At 37.2% G+C, this 20,955-nt stretch overlaps 1 protein-coding gene across 1 annotated transcript; it reads left to right on the top strand.

Moving 5' to 3' along the window:
* The first annotated feature begins 4,769 nt into the window (after positions 1-4,769).
* On the top strand, positions 4,770-6,714 carry LOC105260999 (olfactory receptor 4A15-like). The gene has a single exon (XM_023249662.2). It carries the CDS (start codon positions 5,703-5,705, stop codon positions 6,618-6,620), a length of 918 nt encoding a protein of 305 aa, XP_023105430.2. The 5' UTR covers positions 4,770-5,702; the 3' UTR covers positions 6,621-6,714.
* Positions 6,715-20,955: the final 14,241 nt, after the last annotated feature.

Genomic DNA, 20,955 nt, shown 5'->3' on the forward strand with positions numbered 1-20,955 from the left:
TTTTTTTTCTTTTCTTGCCTGTGGTTTTAGTGTAATATGAGTGTCAATGAGCTGCAGGGCTCATTCGATATTTGCAAATCTATCAATGTGATACATGACATTAATAAAAGAAACGATAGGAACCACATGATCCTGTCAATAGACTCAGAAAAAGCAGTTGACAAAATACAGGATCTCTTCTTAATAAGTGCCCTTAAGAAAGTCGGGACAGAAAGAACATACCTTAACATCATAAAAGCCACATATGAAAGGCCCACAGCTAATATCATCCTCACTGGGGGAAAAACTGAGAGCTTTCCCCCTGAGACCAGGAACATAACACGGATGTCTATTCTCACTGCTGTTGTTTAACATAGTATTGGAAGTCCTAGTATCAGAAGACCACAAAATGAAATGAAAGGCATCCAAAGTGGGCAAGAAGAAGTCAAACTTTCACTTTTCACAGATGACGTAATACTCTACATGGAAACCCCAACAGACCCCACTGCAAAACTGCAAGAACTGATACATGAATTCAGCAAAATCGCAGGATATAAAATCAGTGTCCAGAAATAGGTTGCATTTTTATACACCAATAATGAAGCAACATAAATAGAAATGAAGGAATCTATCCATTTACAGTTGCACCAAGAAGCATAAAATTCCTAGGAATAAACCTAACCAAAGAGGTAAAAGTTCTGTACTCTGAAAACTATAGAAAATGTGTGAAAGAAATTGGAAGAAGACACAGAGAAATGGAGAAACATTCCATGCTCCTGGATAGGAAGAACACATATTGTTAAAATGTCAATACTACCCAAATCAATCTACACATCCAATGCAATCCCTATGAAAATAGCACCAGCGTTCTTCTCAGAGCTAGAAAACACAATCCCAAAATTTGTATGGAACCACAAAAGACCCTAAATAGCCAAAGCAGTCCTGAAAAAGAAGACCAATGCTGCAGGCATCACGATCCTGGACTTTAGCCTGTACTACAAAGCTGTAATCATCAGGACAGTATGGTATTGGCAAAAACCTAGACACATAGTCCGTGGAATAGAATACAGAACTAAGAAGCGGACTCAGAAATGTATGGCCAACTAGTCTTTGACAAAGCAGGAAAGAGTCTCCAATGGACAAAAGACAGTCTCTTTAGCAAATGGTGCTGGGAGAACTGGATAGCAACATGCAGATGAATGACACTGGGCCACGTTCTTACACCATATACAAAAATAAACTCAAAGTGGATGAAAGACCTAAATGTGAGACAGGAAACCAACAAAATCTTAGAGGGGAAAACAGGCATCGATCTCTTTGACCTCAGCCACAGCAACTTCTTACTTTCCATGTCTCCAAAGACAAGGTAAATAAAAGCAAAATGACCTATTGGGACCTCAACAAGATAAAAAGCTTCTGCACTGCAAAGGAAACAATCAACAGAACTAAAAGGCAACCGACAGAATGGGAGAAGATATTTGTAAATGACATATCAGATAAAGGGTTAGGTTCCAAAATCTATAAAGAACTTACCATGGTCAACACCTGCATGTTGTTTCTTTCGTAGAAATTGTCCACTTTCTAAATTGGCAAGTTTACCAACATAAATCCATTTATGGTATTCTTTTTTATCTTTTACATGTCAGTAGAATGCAGTAATGACTCTCCCTTCATTCTGGTTTTGATCTCTTTTTTCTCTTAGTTTATCTTAATCCATTTTGCTAGGAACGTCAATTTTATGAATCTTTCAAGGAACCAATTCCTGGATTTATAGATTTTCTCTGTTCTATTTTAATACTATGCTAATTTCTATTTAATTAATTTCTCTTTCCATTATTTCTTTTATTTACTATTTCCATTCTACAATGTTCTTTGTGTTTATTTTGCTTTTCCATTTTTTAGGTTTCTAGTAAGCTTACTTCATTTCTGTCATATCTCTTGTCTTATAATACTTCTATTAAAACTATACACTTCTTTCTAAGCACTCCTTAAGCTGTATCCAGTACACACACACACACACACACATACACACACGCACACATATCCCTCATTATCTCTGCTTAAAATTTATTTAAAAACCTATTCACTGATATTTCTTCTTTAATCCACGGTAATTCATACTTACGTTGCTTAATTTGTAAATAATTAGGAAACATTGTTATATTGTTCTTATCAATTCCCAGGTGAACTTTGTTATATATATTCTGGATGATTTAAATCTGTGGGACATACGTTTAGGAATTCCCTGAGCTTGCACCAATAGGTTAACAAGGCTTAGGACAGAAGTATCCGAGATTCAGTAAACAGGCAAAAGTGCCTCAGCATAGAACTAAAGCTTTGAGCAGAAAGCTCCTTCCACAGGATGAAAGCGTCCAGAATAGGGAAACAGGGAAATAGACTGCCGTAGCTGGGTGAAATTTCCTGGAGCTAATTAGTAAAAAAAAAAAAAATGACTTGTTGACCCTGAGGTAGCATGCTCTATCTGTCTTATCCCCTAGGCAAGTTAAGATGAACAGACCCAGTGCCTGGTGCCTGCTGTAAACAGCTATCTGCTCCTTGCCAGGATTTTGTCTTGTATTGAGCCAAACCCCTAACACTATATATCTTCGAAACTCCCTTTCTCTCACACACTTGAGTTAATGATCACTGTTTCATTGTCTCACGTGTTTCATTCTGCACGTCCATCATGTTTGTAAGCCTTCTGATCCAATAAATACGGAGCAAGGATCCTTACTCAGGGCTCTTATCTCTTCCCTGACATTAGCCTCTCTTATATTCAATTCTGCATCTGCTCTCTTGCTGGGCGAGAGAGAACTCCAGACTCAAAGTCTGTGACATCAGTCCATTGAAATGCTTTGCCAATTGTTTTCTGGGCTCCTGTAATGCCCATTTCTGTGAGCATTTCCTGAGCACTCAGAGATACTGGAATCTTCCCACACTCTTTTCTCCCTCCCTCCTCCCTTACTAACACAGATGTTATCAACTTGCCTGTGTGCCACTCTGACAAACTCTTCCTTTTCTGGGGGAAGCTTGCTTGATCTACATTTGAGACAAGTTTAAATTAAAAAACCTTTTTAACATTTTTATCTATTTTTGAGAGAGAGACAGAGCATGAGCTTGAGAGGGGCAGAGAGAGAGGAAGACACGGAATCTGAAGCAGGCTCTGAGCTGTCATCACAGAGCCTGACCCAGGGCTTGAACTCACAGACCATGAGATGATCACCTAGGCTGAAGTCCAATGATTAACTAACTGACTGAGCCACCCAGGTACCCCAATGTTTTATTATTTTTAAGAGAGAGAGAGAGAGAGAGAGAGAGAGAGGGAGAGAGAGCGAGACCGAAGCAAGTGCAGGTTCTGAGCTATCAGCACAGAGCCCGATGCGGGGCTCAAACTCACAAACCATGAGGTCCTGACCTGAGCTGAAGTTGGACGCTTAACTGACTGAGCCACCCAGGTGCCCCAAGACTAGTTTAAATATCTTGTTCTGAGATTCATCGTCTTCTGGAAGTCAGTTCAGGTGCCAGTGTGCAAAGATGTAGCTTAAAGCTAACTGATATAGCTTTGCCTATTTTGAAAGTCATGCTTTAAAGAAGAGAGTTCTTACGTATTTTATTTCTGCCCATACTGGACATTTCCCTTTTGATGATTCAATCTCAAGCTGTTCTTTAGTGATTTCCTTGTATCCCACCCCCACAGGACATGTTTCTGGAAGTCCTGTTGTACATGGTGATTATCCTGCTGGAATCTCTGGAGATGCAGGTGGCATCTCTGGAGATCAAAGTTAGAAGAAGGTCCCAATGAACTTAATTAGGAAAACATCACTCTTGGAGATGTACCAACTGAATGACTCATGCATATGTATTGTAGTCCATCCCCAGATAAAGTGTTTACAGACCTTTGTCTTGACCTCAGAGAGTGTTTGTATCACTGTTCACACAACTGGCTCTTTCAGGACTTGAAACAATGGACTTAGAACATAATTAAGTATGTATATTAAGTTATTCTCCATCATTAAGGGAATCCAAAATTTAACTGTACTTTGTGAAGACAGGTCAGTATAATTGATTGAGAGTGGAATGATGTCAAGGATATTTCACTATTTTACTTATATTGACATAACAACCAAACCATATAAAAATCTTTGTTTAAACAAATCACAATTTTCTCTCCCATACAGCTGAACCCTCCCTTTTGTGTAAGCTCACAATGTTGGTGTAACATTCATTTGTTGTTAGGACAAATTCTGCCAACAATGAAGACTTGGGGTCTCTTTTATCCCAGTCAAGAGTCAAACTTGATTAGGTTACAGGACTTTGTAGTCATTTTGAAAAACCCAGCAATTAAGAGGTAGCCTTTTTCTGAAAGACTGGAATGAATGGCTTTCTGAGAGCATGGAAAGCCTTGTTTACACGGAAATGGTTCAAAGTCCAGTGATGGTGCGTTTGTTTTCCTGCTTTGTGTGCACAGAGGTGGCACCGGTGTACCAAAGACAAGGGAGAAGGGACTACAACCCACACGTTGAACTGAACGGCTGTCTTAGTATGCAGGTAACCCAGGAAGGGTAATTAGATGTCAGATTGCAGCCTAGGCTTTACATTTTCGATTTTGGTCGTGAGGGAATTCACAGTCCTTTACAAGTTCCTCTGTGTGGTTCTGATAATCATCCATGTTAGACATTCTTTGTGATTACTAACATATATGAGGATTGACTCAGTTCTGTAATATTCTTTTGGTTATTTTCACATACCAAGATCCAGAATAAATTTTCTTCCTCTAACATCAGTGTTTCTACACATTAGTTTCAGGTGTCACTATTTAGGGATATTTTAATGGGCAGATCCTTGTAAATCTCATGATAGTTTCAACTGATATGTTCTCTGAACATTGCTTGCTAATCTGTGAAAGTTTAGAGGATGATGTAGCAACCACACGTCTTGAAAGAGTGATTTTGAAGCGTCCAAGTAACGATTTCATTACCCAAGTGTTACTTCAGTTCCTGTGTTTCTGTTCATAATCATAATCATGATTTTCAGCATGAGAGCATACCTGTGTTGGCCAATCCTTTTATTACTTGTTTATATGATTTACTAACTTTGCCATTGATTCATTTGTCCTTTATTTAAATGCTTAGAGTTCTGTGTTCATTTTGACATTAACTCTGTGTATGTCTTATAAAATGTAAATCTTTTCCCCAAGTACTTTTGTCTATTGATGTTATGATATCCTTTTTAAATCCTTCAGATGTTTTGAAATGGTAAAATACATCAATTTGGGATTTCATTTATTAGTTAAAAGGATTCTTGAATGTAGCCAGTCATTTCTTTTATTAACTGGGGAGTAAATATAAATCTTGCTTTAGTTTTATATTAAACCTAGTCCATTAAAACATGTTATATGTAGAATCTGCTACAGGTACAATTGTACTAACTTCCAGATGGAAAGCTGGTTGCAGCAAACTATTTTTTTAATATGTTTTTTCCCACATATGTCTTTAATTTCTTGTCTCTCTATTGGTCTGCAGATTGCTGAGCTTACTAAGCATGTTTTTTAATCAGCCTTGAATTCTTGGAATTTCTGAGGGTACTGGAAGATAATAAATTGTAAAGCATATTTGTTGAATTAACAAACAGATTCTATTAAGGCTTCAGGAAGTCACTAATAATAATTACATTTGTAACTAATCTTGTCCTGAACTCTGAAATAAGGACATGCAAAAGGACATATGGAACATAGGATCAATGTGACTGAGTTTGTCCTCTTGGGGCTCACTCAGAGCCTCCAAGGTCAGAAAATATTATTTGTTGTGTTCTTTCTCATCTACATTGTGACAATGCTGGGGAACCTCCTCATTGTGGTGACCGTGGTGGTCAGCCCAACCCTGGATTCCCCTATGTATTTCTTTCTTGGTTACTTATCTTTTATGGATGCTGTGTATTCAACTACAGTCACTCCAAATATGATTATAGACTTACTCTGTGAGAAGAAAACCATTTCCTTCCAAGCTTGCATGTCCCAGCTCTTTCTAGGGCACTTGTTTGGTGGTGCAGAGATTTTACTCCTGGTGGCCATGGCCTATGACCGCTATGTGGCCATCTGCAAACCCTTGCATTATTTGACCATCATGAATCAACGGGTGTGTGTTTTGTTGCTGCTGCTGGCCTGGGTTGGAGGTTTTTTGCATGCTGTTGTTCACCTTGTCTTTGTTTACGACCTTCCCTTCTGTGGTCCCAATGTCATTGACCACTTCATCTGCGACATGTACCCATTATTAAAACTTGCCTGCACTGACACTTACGTTATTGGCCTCACTGTGGTTGCCAATGATGGGGCAATCTGTGTGGTCATCTTTACGGTCTTGCTCATCTCCTATGGGGTCATTCTGCACTCTCTGAAGAACCTTAGTCAGGAAGGGAGGCGCAAAGCCTTATCCACCTGTGGCTCCCACATTACAGTGGTGGTCCTCTTCTTTGTCCCCTGCATCTTCATGTATGTGAGACCTCCTTCTACCTTACCCATTGATAAATCCTTGACTGTATTTTACACAGTTATCCCACCTATGTTGAACCCCCTAATCTATACTCTGAGAAATGGAGAGATGAAAAATGCCATGGAAAAGCTCTGGACCAGAAGAAGAAAATGAGGCAGAAGAGAAATGTATCACCTCTTTTCAGTGAATAGTTGCTCCATCCAGTAAAGAATTATTTATTGATAGTAAGTTTCTCCTGAGGTTTAAAGTTGTGCATGATGAAAAGCATTAAAGATGTAAGTATTTCCAATCGTCAAAATATATTTCTAAGGTTTTCATAAGTTCTTAGGAAAGTAGATGTGTAGCTTTTGCATATAAAATGTCTCTATTGAAACTATAGGTTTAAGTTCTATGTGATCAGTTATGCTATAGTTAATACTATAAATTTATTTTTGTTGACATTTTTCACTTTTTGCTCTTACATAAGTGTTCACTTTCAGAAATCATAGTGCTCATTACATATTTCTGAAACAGGACGTAAACCTTTGGTTCTTTCCTCCCATACAAAGACAACCCATATTAATACTTAAAGTATGGATCTTATTTTTATATCAGAAACAATTTTAAGTATATAATTTTGTTCATATTGCTTAACACATTAAGGTTGAGGAGGAATGCTCCTTCCAAGGTTGAATATTAATCATAAGCTAAGTGTAGGAAAAACATCTGAACAAAAGAGATAGATATAGTAAGTAAGATCTACTCATATTTCTGAGTGGGGGATCCTATTGTCTCCCGAAGAGAAACAACTTTTTTTGGTGTTATATTTTCATAAAAATGATTAATTAATCTTCCCAGATAGCTTAGTATATCTGATAATATCTCTGCCATTTTTCAGTATCCCCATCTCTTTTTTTTTGCCTGTAGTTTCATAGCCTTCTAAAGGGACTTAGGCCCTCCTTACATATATAAAATTACCATAATCCATAATCCATGAGATTTACATGTACAACACAGAACCTGAGATGAGATATTTTGGGTGATGTCATTGGTAGGAAAGTTGCTGACAATATGGCGTGCCATTCTGACCTCTGCTGTTAATGGAATACAGATTGTTAGGTAATAAATAGGCCATAATATATATTGATGTATTTAACAGAGACCTCTTTCATAAGCTTTCCTTTCTCTGAATTAGGCTTCAAAGAAAATATTAATCTGCCTCTACTACAGTAGGAAGCATGTGTCAAAGAAACTCATGGTTCTGCCTCCTTCAGTTACTCTGGATTCAAGAGGTGCCCGGGCAATGGGGGCATGGAGACTTTTCCCTGGCAAATCACAGTGTATGAGAGACTTTTTATCCTGAGTTTTATCCCTATTACTATTATGTGAAGATTCCTTATGTCATCTCAAATTCTTCCCAACATAATGCTTTACATTAAATAAGATTAAACATTTGATTTTAGCGGGAATTATATAATTAAGTCATCAACTTTTGGATGTTGCTCTAGACTGAATATTTGTGTCCCACCCTCCCCCTCCACCCCCCCCCAAAGTTCAGGAGTTATGTCCTCTATGATATGTGGTGAAATGGAGGTGGGGCGTTTGAGAGGTGATACATCATGAGAGGAGAGCATTCATGAATGAGATTAGTGTCCCTGTAAAAAAGACCTAATAGAACTCATGTACCCCTTCTGCCATGTAAAGACACAATGAAAATATGGTTAGCTATGAACCAGGAAGTGGGCTCTCACTAGACACAGAATCAGCCAGTGCCTTGATCTTGGACTACCCAGACGCCAGAACTTTGAGAAATAAATGACTGTGGTTGAAGCCACTCAGGCTGTGGTATTGTGTTACAGCAGCCCAAATGGATGTAGACATATTTTATGTTATCTCCAACGTGTATTGTTATTTCAAGTGAGGAGATAAAATCTTGGTTGTCTGTGTTCATTGGTCTGTAAGTTCTCTTAAGTCAGGAACAGTGACTTAATTGCCTATGTAGTCTGTATTTGTGTAGTGTGAGGGACATAGAATTCACTCCATGAACTTTGTCTATTACTTACATTCTTGAAGTCTTGATCTATTGGAGTAAGGATTTTGAGTCTTTTCTTCATTAAATATATATATTTGCTATAGATATTTAGTCTTCTTTGATATTTTCTACAAATATGTTGCTTTGGTAGCATTATGTGTGTTTGCTATAAAGACATTATCTTGTATTATTCTTTTACTTTTTGATTTCTTCTATCCCATCACTCTTGGAAAATTTCATATACATCTTTTTCAGTGAATTTATACATTTTAACATCTTTCTAAAAAGTAACTCTGGAAAAAGTTTTTTTCAAGATTACTACCTTTTTCTTTTAAAGTAGGCTCCACCCCCAGTGTGGAGCTCAATGCAGGGCTTAAACTCAAGACCCTGAGGTCAAGACCTGAGCTAAGATCAAGAGTTGAACACTCAACCAACTGACCTACCCAAGGGTTTAGAAAATCTTTCTTTTAAAATTATCCACCATTTGTTTCTATTTGTGATGAGACATATCTAATCTTGTTTTCCTCAAACAGGATATGTAATCTACCAATGTTATTATTAATTTCAGTAATAATTTCAATTTCTGTATGTAATATGTCAAACTTTATACAAATAGTAGGTTTGATTTGGGGCCATTTCCCCTCCTCTGCTGTTGCGTCCTCCACCTCCTCCCCCTTTTTCTCTGGTGTCGTTGCCTACCACCAACATCCTTGTCAGTAGTCAAGGATTTTCATGTGTTTTATACCTCATGGGGATAATTGCTCTTAAATACTCACCCTTTTCAAGTTTTTTGCAATTTCTAGATATTTATTTGTCCTGATACACTTTAGGATTATTTTTTTTAAGTCTGAAAGCTTCCCATAATGATATATTTAAAATTTCATGAACTTCCACATTGATTTTGAGGAAAATGGATGCTTTAATATCTTGTTTTCCCACCCAGAATGAGACATGTATTATGAAGGCTTGATCAATGTCTCAATAACAATTTGTAATCATCTCCATAGAGCATACAGGAATCTTGCCTTTTGGTTTTCTTATTTAAAAAGTGGCTTGTCTTATTTACCTTTGATTCACATTTTCAAAGAGCTGACTGGAAAGAGCTTAGTGTCTTTTGCTGGCATGAATTATAGCACAGTCCTCAAAGGCACTGGTGTTTGTTTGTATGCAATGTTGATAGGCCTAGATTTGACAACACACAAGTATATATTCAACCACAGAGATCTGTATCTGACCTCATGTAGGTACATATTCAATGATATGTAGGTCGTATCCAGCGTCATATATGTGTCTGTATGTGAACACACAGAGGTCTGTATCTGACAGCACATGGATCAGTATCTGACTACACATATGAATGCATATGTGTATATATATGCATTTGATCTGATCACACACAGGCCTGTATCTGTCTACACACAGAGCTATATCTTGCCATACACAGGTCTGAATCTGAGCACGTATGAATTTTGGCAGGACTTGACTGAACAATACTTCTGTTGCATGTGGCATGGACTGAGGTCCCTCGCTGGTATTCAGTGGATAGATGGGCTTTCAGCAAGTATTTAGGGTGACTTTACTCATCTGAGTGGTGCCTTGGCAGGGATAGCTAGACGACCAGGCTCTTCTGGCCCCTTTTTCTTCTCCATGTAGCCTGTCTCTCCAGTGAGTTTGTCAGACTTGTAAAATGGCAGTTCAGGACTTCTGGAGGGAGGACACAGAAGGTCTTAAGCCAGTTAAGATCTCATCTCATCCTGACCTCAGCTTGAAGTTCAGGATCTCAAGTTGTAAATCCAGACTGCATCTGACCAAACGAAAAGGCAACCTATGGAATGGGGGAAAATATTTGCAAGTCTTATACCTCACAAGGGGTTAATATCCAAAATGTGTGAGGAACTTTGAAACCAAATAGCAAAAACAAAACAAAACAAAACAGGGGCTCCTGGGTGGCTCAGTCGGTTAAGCATCCGACTTCAGCTCAGGTCTTGATCTCATGGTTCGTAGGTTTGAGCCCTGCGTTGAGCTCTGTGCTGACAGCTCGGAGCCTAGACCCTGCTTCAGATTCTGTTTCTCCCTCTCTCTCTCTGCCCCTCCTCCGTTCCCACTCTGTCATTCTCTCTTAAAAATAAATAAACATGAAAAATAATTTAAAAAATTTAAAAACAAAAGAAAACAAAAAACTGATTAAAAAATATGCAATGGACCTCAAGGACATTTTCTAAAGAAGACATACAAATGGCTGATAAGAACATGGAAGGGTGCTCAACATTATTAATCATCAGGAAAATGCAATTCAAAACTGCATGAGATTTCGCTTCATACTTCTTAGGATAGATGTTATCAAAAACAGAAGAGATTGTATGCACTGGTGAGGATGTAGATAAAAAGGAACCCTAGTTCGCTGTCATTGGGCATGTACATTTTCAGCCACTCTGGAAAATAGTATGGAGATTTCTCAAAAAGTGAAATAGAACTACCATAGTATCAAGAAATTCCACTTCTATGCGTATATCCAAGAATGTGAGATCACAATCTTGTGGAGATATCTGCACTCCCATGTTTGTGGCCATATTATTCACAACAGCCAAGACATGGAAACAATCTAAGCATCCATTGATGGAAGAATGGAAAAAGAAAAGTTATGTGTGTGTGTGTGTGTGTGTGTGTGTGTGTGTGTGTGCGCGTGTATACGCATGTATGTGTGTTTATATATATATGTGTGTATGTGTGTGTGTGTGTGTGTATACACACACACACACATACACACATATATGATTATATTAAGGTATAAGAAAGAAAAAATACTGCCAATTGCAACACTATGAGAGACTTTGAGGGCATTATGCTAAGTGAAATAAGTCACAAAGAAAGACAAATACGGTATGATCTCATTTATATGTGGAATTAAAAAAAACCCAACTTGGAGAAGCCAGAGAATGGTGGATGTCAGGGCCTGTGGGTGGGGGAAATGTGTCGATGTTTGTTTAAGGGTACAGATTTCCAGTTATAACTTGAATAAACTTTGGAGAGCTGATGTATAGCAGGGAACGGTAGTTCACAACAATGTATTATACAGTTGCTGACATTATTGCTGAGATAGTGAATCTTAAATGTTCTCATCCCACACCAAAATTCTAATTATATAAGGTGACATATGGGTTAACTATCCTTATTGTGGTAATCATTTTGCAATATATGCATATATCAGATCATGATGTTGTATACCTTAAACTTACACAATGTTACATATCAATTGTATTTTAATAAATCTGGGGAAACATACATAAATACATAGATACATAGTTACACACATACATACATAAAAGAGGTCTTTATAAATTGAAAAAATAAAGTCTTGAACTAGAGACGTGCTATTTCTTCCACATGCCCTATATACAATTTGAGGTTGAACATTGTAACCAAATAGATACTCCTGTCTACAAGTGAAGGTCATGGTGCCTCCTTTTGTGCATTTCTCTTAAAATTTTTTGCAGAGTTTACATATTTTTCATTAGAGTTTATACAAAAGCCACACTTACAAATATTTTTTGTGAAGACAGACTAGCCCCTGTCTTCTGGGTTTGGGCTGGAAGTCTGTGTGCAGTGGGATAACACCCCATAAGCTTCTTAGACATACTTTTTTCCTAGTTAGGAGACTTTATGAGACACACCTTAAATATTTCAGAAGTTTTCACCAGAGTCTTGCATCTACATCTTTGAGATGATATTTACTTTGGTGCCATTTCTTACTTTGAGAACTTTTTGCTCTTTAGAGAGGCTATGGATGAGAACCAGTTTTATGCCAGAACCCATCAGGTCTTGGCCCCTTTTACGTTTCTCCTGAATTCTGGAGAACTTAACAGTTAAAGTGTAAGTCACCTCTGTTTACCCATACTTCATCATATATCATACACTGCTGAGGAACCAGCTGGAGCTTTCTGTATTCTGCTTGGCAATTGCAGTCAAATCCACCTGCTCCCCCAAGGGTGTTTCCTATTATTTCCTATTTTCCACACTACTGTAGGTGAGGGTATTGTGAAACTTTTCCAGCACTCGGTAACATGAATCACTTTCTCTTCAGCTTCCAAGCACAATCCATCCTGTCTTTTAAGGCTTTACCTGCAGAGGCTTCAAAGCCCTTCCAACTCCCAGCAACTCCTGGTGGTGCCAAAGTCAATGCCACATGCTTTACATTTCTGTTATGGAAGCGCCACACTTCCAGCTTCCACTCTTTGCTCTGGTTATCTTTTGCTACATGGCATAAGACCTCGAAATTTTGTTACTTAAACCCACAACCATTTTGACTTACCTCAAAATCTTGTGGGCCAGCAATTCTGACAGAGGTTGGCTTGGTATTTTTTCATTTTTTAATGCTTCTTTCTTTCTTTCTTTCTTTCTTTCTTTCTTTCTTTCTTCCTTCCTTCCTTCCTTCCTTCCTTCCTTCCTTCTTCTTTCTTTCTTTTGACATGAGCATGAGTGGTGGAGGGGCAGAGAGAGAGAGGGAGACACAGAATCTGAAGCAGGCTTCAGGCTATGAGCTGTCAACACAGAGCCCAGTGCAGGGCTTGAACTCACAGACTGTGAGATCATGACCTGAGCCGAAGTTGAACGTTTAACCGGCTCAGCCACCCAGGCACACCTGGGTATTTTTCCGTTTCATTTGGCATGGACTGAAGTCCTGCTATGGTATTCAACTGATAACTGAGGGATCTGCAGGATCCTGGAGTGATATGATATATTGAACGTGCTGAATGGGAAAAATATGCAACAAATATTATTTTATCCAGGAAGGCTATTATTCAGAATAGAAGGAGAGATAAAGAGTTTCCCAAACAAACAAAACCTAAATGTTTATGACCATTAAACCAGGCCTTCAAGAAGTATTAAACAGGACTTTTTGAATGGGAAAGAAAAACCAAAAACAATGAAGATAAGAAAGGAACAAAGAAAATCTCTGGAAATACTGACTTTATAGGTAATACAATAGCACTAAATTCATATCTATTAATAATCACTCTGAATGCAAATGGACTAAATGCTCCAATCAAAAGATGTAGGCTATCAGAATAGATAAAAAAGGCCCATCTATATGTTACCTACAAGAGACTCATTTTATTTTTGTTTTAATTTTTTAAGTTTACTTATTTTTGACAGAATGAGAGAGACAGACAGACAGGGAGAGGGGCAGAGAGAGAGGGAGACACAGAATTTGAGTGGGATCCAGGCTGTGAGTTGTCAACCCAGAGTCCAATGCGGGATTTAACCTCATGAACCATGAAATCGTGACCTGAGCCAAAGTTGGACACTTAACTGACTGAGCCACCCAGGTGCCCCACAAGTGACTCCTTTTAGACCTAAAGACATCTGCAGATTGAAAATGAAAGGCTAGAGAACCATTTGTTATGCTAATGGATGTCAAAAGGAAATCTTACCAATGATACTTGTACTAGACAAACTAGGTTTTAAACCGATGAATGTAACAAGAGAAGAAGAAAGGGTCTATGCAAGAAGCTCTAACAATTGTAAATATTTATGCCCCCAACTTGGTGATGCAAATATATAAATTAATTAACATAAAATCATTGATAACAATACAATAATAGTAGGTGACTTTAACATCCTACTTACAACAATGGATAGATCATCTATGCAGAAAATCAGCAAAGAAACAATGGCTTTGAATGACACACTGGACCAGATAGGCTTAACACATGTATCAAGAACATCTCATTCAAAAGCAGCAGAATACACATTCTTTTTGAGTGCACATGGGATATTCCCCAGAATAGATCACATACAAAGTTACAAATCAGGCTTAAGTTAGTAGAAAAAATTGAGATCATATCATGAATATTGTCAGGCCACAACACTATGAAACTTGAGGTCAACCACAAGAAAAACATTGGAAAGACTTAAAATACACGGAGATTAAAGAACATCCTACTAAACAATCAATTGGTTCACCAAGAAATTAAAGAAGAAATAAAAAAATACTTGGAAGCACATGAAAATGAAAACATGATAGTCTAAAACCTTTGGGATGCAGCAAAAGTGGTCTTAAGAGAGAAGTATATAGAATTCAGGCCTTCATTAAAAAGGAAGAAGAGTCTCAAATACACAACCTAACCTTATACCTAAAGAAACTGCAAAAGCAACAGCAAATAAAGCCTAAGCCAGCAGAAAAGAGGAAATAATAAAGATTAGGACAGGAATAAATGATATAGAAACCAAAGAAATCATAGAACAGATAAATGAAACCATGAGCTGGTTCTTTGAAAGAATAAATACAATTGATAACCCCCAGCCAGACTTATCAAAAAGAAAAGAGAAAGTACCCAAATAAAATCATGAATGAAAGACATCACAACCAACACCAAGAAACACAATTATAAGGAAATATTATGAAAACTTATATAATTGGACAATTTGGAAGAAATGGATAAATTCTTGGAAACGTAAACTAGAAAAACTGAAACAGGAAGAAATAGGAAATTTGAAGAGACCCATAACCAGCAAAGAAATTGGAACAGCAATAAAAATATCTGCCCAAAAATAAAAGTCCAGGGCCAAATGGCTTCCCAGGGGAATTCTACCCCACACTTAAGCAAGAGTTCTATCATTCTTCTCCAACTGTTCCACAAAATAGAAATGGAAGGAAAGCTTCCAAACTCTTTTATGAGGCCAGAATTACTTACCTTGATTCCTAAACCAGACAAAGACCCCACTAAAAAGGAGAATTACAGGCCAATATCCCTGATGAACACGGATGCAAAAATTCTCAACAAGATACTTGCAAACTGAATACAATAGTACCTTAAAAGAATTATTCACCACAATTAAGTGGAGTTTATTCCTTGACTGCAAGTGTGTTTCAGTATTTGCAAATCAATCAACATGACACCCCAGATTAATAAAGGATAAGAACCATATGATCCTCTCAATAGATGCAGAAAAAACATTTGACAAAGTACAGCATCTATTCTTGATTAAAACCCTTTATTAAAAGTAGTGATAAAGGGAACATGCCTCAACATAATAAAGGCCATATACAAAAGAACCATAGTTAATATTATCCTCAATAGGGAAAAACCGAGAGCTTTCCTGCTAATGTCAGGAATAAGACAGGGATGTCCATCCTCACTACTGTTATTTAACATAGTACTGGAAGTCCTCAGCTCAGCAATTGGACAACAAAAAGAAATAAAAGGCACCCAAATCAGCAAGGAACAAGTCAAACTTTTACTCTTCACAGACCATGTGATATCTATGTAGAAAACCTGAAAACCTCCACCAAAAAATTGCTAGAACTGATACACAAATTCAACAAAGTTGAAGGATACAAAATCAACGTGCCAAAATCTGTTGCATTTCTTTCTTTCTTTTTTTTTATTAACGTTTTTTTATTTATTTTTGGGACAGAGAGAGACAGAGCATGAACGGGGGAGGGGCAGAGAGAGAGGGAGACACAGAATCGGAAACAGGCTCCAGGCTCCAAGCCATCAGCCCAGAGCCTGACGCGGGGCTCGAACTCACGGAGCGCGAGATCGTGACCTGGCTGAAGTCGGTTGCTTAACCAACTGCGCCACCCAGGCGCCCCAATCTGTTGCATTTCTGTACACCAATAATGAAGCAGCAGAAATCGAAATCAAGGATTTGATCCCATTTATAATTGCACCCAAAAACATAAGATACCTAGCAATAAACCTAATCAAAGAGGTAAAATATCTGTACTCTGAAAACTATAGAACACTGATGAAAGAAACTGAAGATGACACAAAGAAATGGAAAACATTCTATGCTCATGGATTGGAAGAGCAAACATTGTTAAAATCGCCATACTACCCAAAGCAATCTATACATGTAATGCATTTCCTATGAAAATACCACCAGGATTTTTCACAGAATTAGAACAAAAAATCCTAAAATTTGCGTGGAACCACAGAACACCCTGAATAGCCAAAGTAATCTTGAAAAAAAAAAAGCAAAGCTGGAGGCAATTACAGTTCTGGACATCTAGTTATATTACAAAGCTCTAATCATCAAGGCGGTGTGGTACTGGCACAAAAACAGACACATAGATCAATATGGATCAATGGAACATAGTAGAATACCCTGAAATGGACCAACTATGACATGGCTAACTAATCTTTGACAAAGTAGGAATGAATATCCAATGGAAAAAAAAGGTAGTCTCTTCAACAAATGATGTTGGGAAAACTGGACAGTGACATGCAGAAGAATGACACAGGACCACTTTCTTACATCATACACAAAACTAAATGCAAAATAGATGAAGACCTAAATGTGAGACAGAAAACCATCAAAGTCCTAGAGGAGAAAACAGGCAGCAATCTCTTTGACATAAGATGTAGTAACTTCTTACTAGACATGTTGCTGAAGGCAAGGGAAACACAAGTAAAAAAGGACTATCGGGATTTCATCAAGTTAAAAAGCTACTGCACAGAGAAAGAAGCAATCAACAGAACTGAAAGGCAACCACAGAATGGGAGAAGATATTTGTAAATGACATATCAGTTAAAGGGATGCTCTCCAAAATCTATAGAGAAATTATCAATCTCAACACTCCCAAAACAAATAATCCAGGTAAGAAATAGGCAGAAGATGTGAATAAACACTTCTCCAAAGAAGACATCTAGATGGCTAACAGACCATGAAAAGATGCTCAACATCACTCATCATTGGGGAAATACAAATCAAAACTAAAATGAGATATCACTTCACAGTTGTCTGAATGGTTAAAATTAACAACACAGGAAACAGCAGATGTTGGCGAGGATGCAAAGAAAGGGAGACCCTCTTACAACTTTGGTGGGAATACAAACTAGTGCAACCACTCTGGAAAATGGTGTGGAGGTTTCTCAAAAGTTAAAAATAGAACTACCCTACAACCCAGTAATTGTTCTAGTAGGTATACAAAAATCTGATTTGAAGGGACACATGCACCCCAATATTTATAGCAGTATTATCAACAATAGCCAATTATGGAAAGAGCCCAAATGTCCATCGACTGATGAATGAAAAACAAGGATGTGGTATATACATACAATGGATTATTAGCCATCAAAAAAGAACGAAGTCTTACCATTTGCAATGACTGGATGGAGCTAGAATGCATTATGTGAAGTGAAATGAGTCAGAGAAAGACAAATACCATACATTTTCACTCATGGAATTGAAGATGCAAGACAGATGAACATAGGGGAAGTGGGGGAGAAAAGAGAGGGAGGCAAACCAAGAGACTCAACTCTAGAGAACAAAGTAAGGGTTGAAGGGGGTTGGGTAGATTAGGGATGGGCTAAATGAATGCTGAGTATTAAGGAGGTCACTTGTGATGAACAATGGGTGGTATATGGAAGTGATGAATCACTAAATTCTACTCCTGCAACCAATATTACACTATATGTTAACTAACTGGAACTTAAATAAAAACTTGAAGCAGTAAAAATAATTTCCCAGTGGTAAAAATACAACAAAATTTAGTTTTAGTGGAGGAGTGTTGCTCATCTTTTCCTAAGTATTTTTGTTTTCAGATACTAATGTAAAGGTGTTTAACATTTTGTAAGTTTTCAATTGTTATGGATACTAATATATAGAAATGCAATTGAACATTTTATTTGGACCTTGTGTTCCTGAAAACTCACTCAATTCACTTATTATTTCTAGTAATCTCTGTAGATTCCTTAGAGTTTTCTATAACACAATCATGTTTAGAAAAAAGGGACAGCTCATTTCTTGGAGATATATAGGAGTATTTAACTTTTAAGTTTTTATTTTTGAGTCTTTTTCAGAAGGTTGCGTTTTTCCTTTATTTTATACATTTTATCTAAGGTATCAAATTTCTTTGAATAATGTTTTTCATAAGAACCATTTATTATCCTTTTAAAGTCTGCAGTATTTGTATGATTTTATCTGCTTTTTAATTTCTGATATTGGTAGTTGTCTCATCACTCCTGCTAGAAACTTATCAGTTGTATTATAAAAGTACTAACTTTTGACTGTTTTAGTTTACTCTATTTTATGTTTTCTATTTTATTTTTGATCTTTTCATTACATCCTTTTTTATTTTCACTTTGTCTTTAATTTAGTTTTCTTTTTTTCTAGCTTCTTAAAATAAAAGCTTAGCTGCTAGTAGAGCTTTATTTTTAACACAAGCATAAATCTATACATACATTTAGGTCAGCTGAAAACCAGCAACTTTTGGTGTGGCTTAGCATGTTAGAAAGTTCTTCGGATGGTTCATACAGGTATTAAATGACTCTTTATCAATGATCCTTATGACCTAGAAAATGCAATATACAATTACACATATGTGGAGACAAAGATGCTCGATAGCGCCCACCGTAAGCCATGGGGAAATGGGTAAGTGTGGAAGCCCTCAGCAATTTGATGTACTACGAGGCTTTTGTTGGAAAATAATCTGTTTCTGGTAGTTGCAGTTAATTGCTACTGGACTGAAATTAAGGGACTAAATTAATGAACTGAAAATCATTATGGTGTTAGTTGACATAGTTTCAGGCCTTCATCAACAGCATCCGTTGCAACCCAGACTCCGGAACTGTGATTACCAATCTTTTCAACAATTGCAATGTCAACCTCAGTGACTTCTCTCATCCCAAGGCCTTCTGCCTCTGAGCCTCAGGGCCTCTTGAGCAAAGATTCTAACAGCTGGAAGAAGGACCTCCTTTGTTGAGGGTATGATTGGGTAAGTCAGTCTGAGACTGGTTCTCCTTTCACATTGGCTTAAATATGACTTCCCTTACCTGAATGTTTCGTATTATGAAACTCAAAATTTATTATTTGCTTAACTTTTTTTTTCTATTCAAAATAGAGGCTTTTCACATATTTGGCTGTCTGATACTTTCCTGGCAAGAACTAAGTCATTTTTTCTCTAAGGATTGTTCTAGGGGAGAAAACTGTCCAGAAGTAGTTACTTCACGTGAATTTGTTCCACGTATTCTAATAAACTAATCTGTAATGACATTACACTCTCTTTCATTTAAAAACAGTAGAAAGCCATAGGCTGTGAAGAATGGAAGGATTATTTTCCTGATACAATGGCCCAGGAGATTTCTGACAACTCAAATATCTGCCCAGGCTGGAATTTCTCTTCATCCCCTAGATGTTTTCTTGTTATATTTTCCTGTGCATAGGTATTCCTTGCTGCTTGTACAAACATGTGGAAGGGCCCAATTGTCTAGGATGAAGCTGGAGAAAGGTAGAAATGTCTCTTCCATTAGGGAAGAGATGGCCTTAGGGATACATTTTGAATGTCATTTTGAATGACTGAACAAGTAAAGCGTTCTCCTACTACCTGAGAGAGAGTTCAGTCGTTGGTCTTCCAGGAAGTTAAATTCTAGCATTTTTCTTATCAGGCAAAGAGACAGATTCATGTCCATAGACATGAACATTATGCTAATCCTCTAAAGGACTTTTTGATTGCCTAACCATACTGACCAAGAAGAGATACATTCAAATAACTTTTGAGGTTTTTAAATTTTTTTAAAAAAAATTAATAGTAGGATTGGCTAAATTTATTTCTACTAATTAGGCTAGTTTTTACACAGTCATGTGAAGGCTATTATTAGGTTATTAGATTGTCCTCTTATTTGTTGTCTGACCTTATGAGAAATAAAGTCCATGCAGGAAGGACTTTTCATGTGATTTTTGCCCCTGTTTTATTAATTGGTATGTCCTCATTCATAGCATGGTTCCTGGCATTAAATAGATGCTCTAATATAAAAGCAATAATTAATAATTGAATAGTTAACACATCTAATTTGATAAAGAAATATTTAACATATCCAATCATACTTTAAGGCAGATGATAAATTGAATGTTACATAAAATGAGAAGAAACTTGCTACGGCAAGTGGGGGAATACATGATAAAGTAACCTTCACTTGCAGAAAATGACGTGGCTGATATTTTTATTCTTGACTGGCAATAGTCTCTTAATGGTTCTAAAAATTGTTTTTCCCTTCATGTTACATCCTTTAGAAATTAGTTATGTGATTTGGTCTACATAGGGATATTTTTAAAACATTTTGTGGGCAATCCCAGTGAATTTAATTAAGCAAGCATCAGTCTTGGACACTTTCCAATTCTGACTGAATGACAAATGGTGGTTAGAAAGGATGAAATGTCTAGTGATCTCTGCCCCTATCAGGAGAAAGATGCTCTCCTCTTCAGAAATGATAAATTTATTAGGAGGTCTTTGTTGGCTGAATGCACTACCCCCCCCCCCCCCCGCCCCCGACCCCTAAAAAAGCACAATAATTTGTGTCAAAATTTCAAGTCAACTGGTGTGGTCACACCAACACAAAAGAAGGAGAAGGACTAGCCTAGTGAATGTTTTTTTTCTATTTTGAAGTTAGTAGGAAAGAGTTACTGGAGAAAAATCTCCCTGGAAAATGGCTGGTTGCTATCTTTTTATGTAAAATTAGGTTGCTTGTCTTT

The sequence above is a fragment of the Felis catus genome, chromosome D1 (genome assembly GCF_018350175.1).
Source record: "Felis catus isolate Fca126 chromosome D1, F.catus_Fca126_mat1.0, whole genome shotgun sequence".
Lineage (NCBI taxonomy): Eukaryota > Metazoa > Chordata > Mammalia > Carnivora > Felidae > Felis > Felis catus.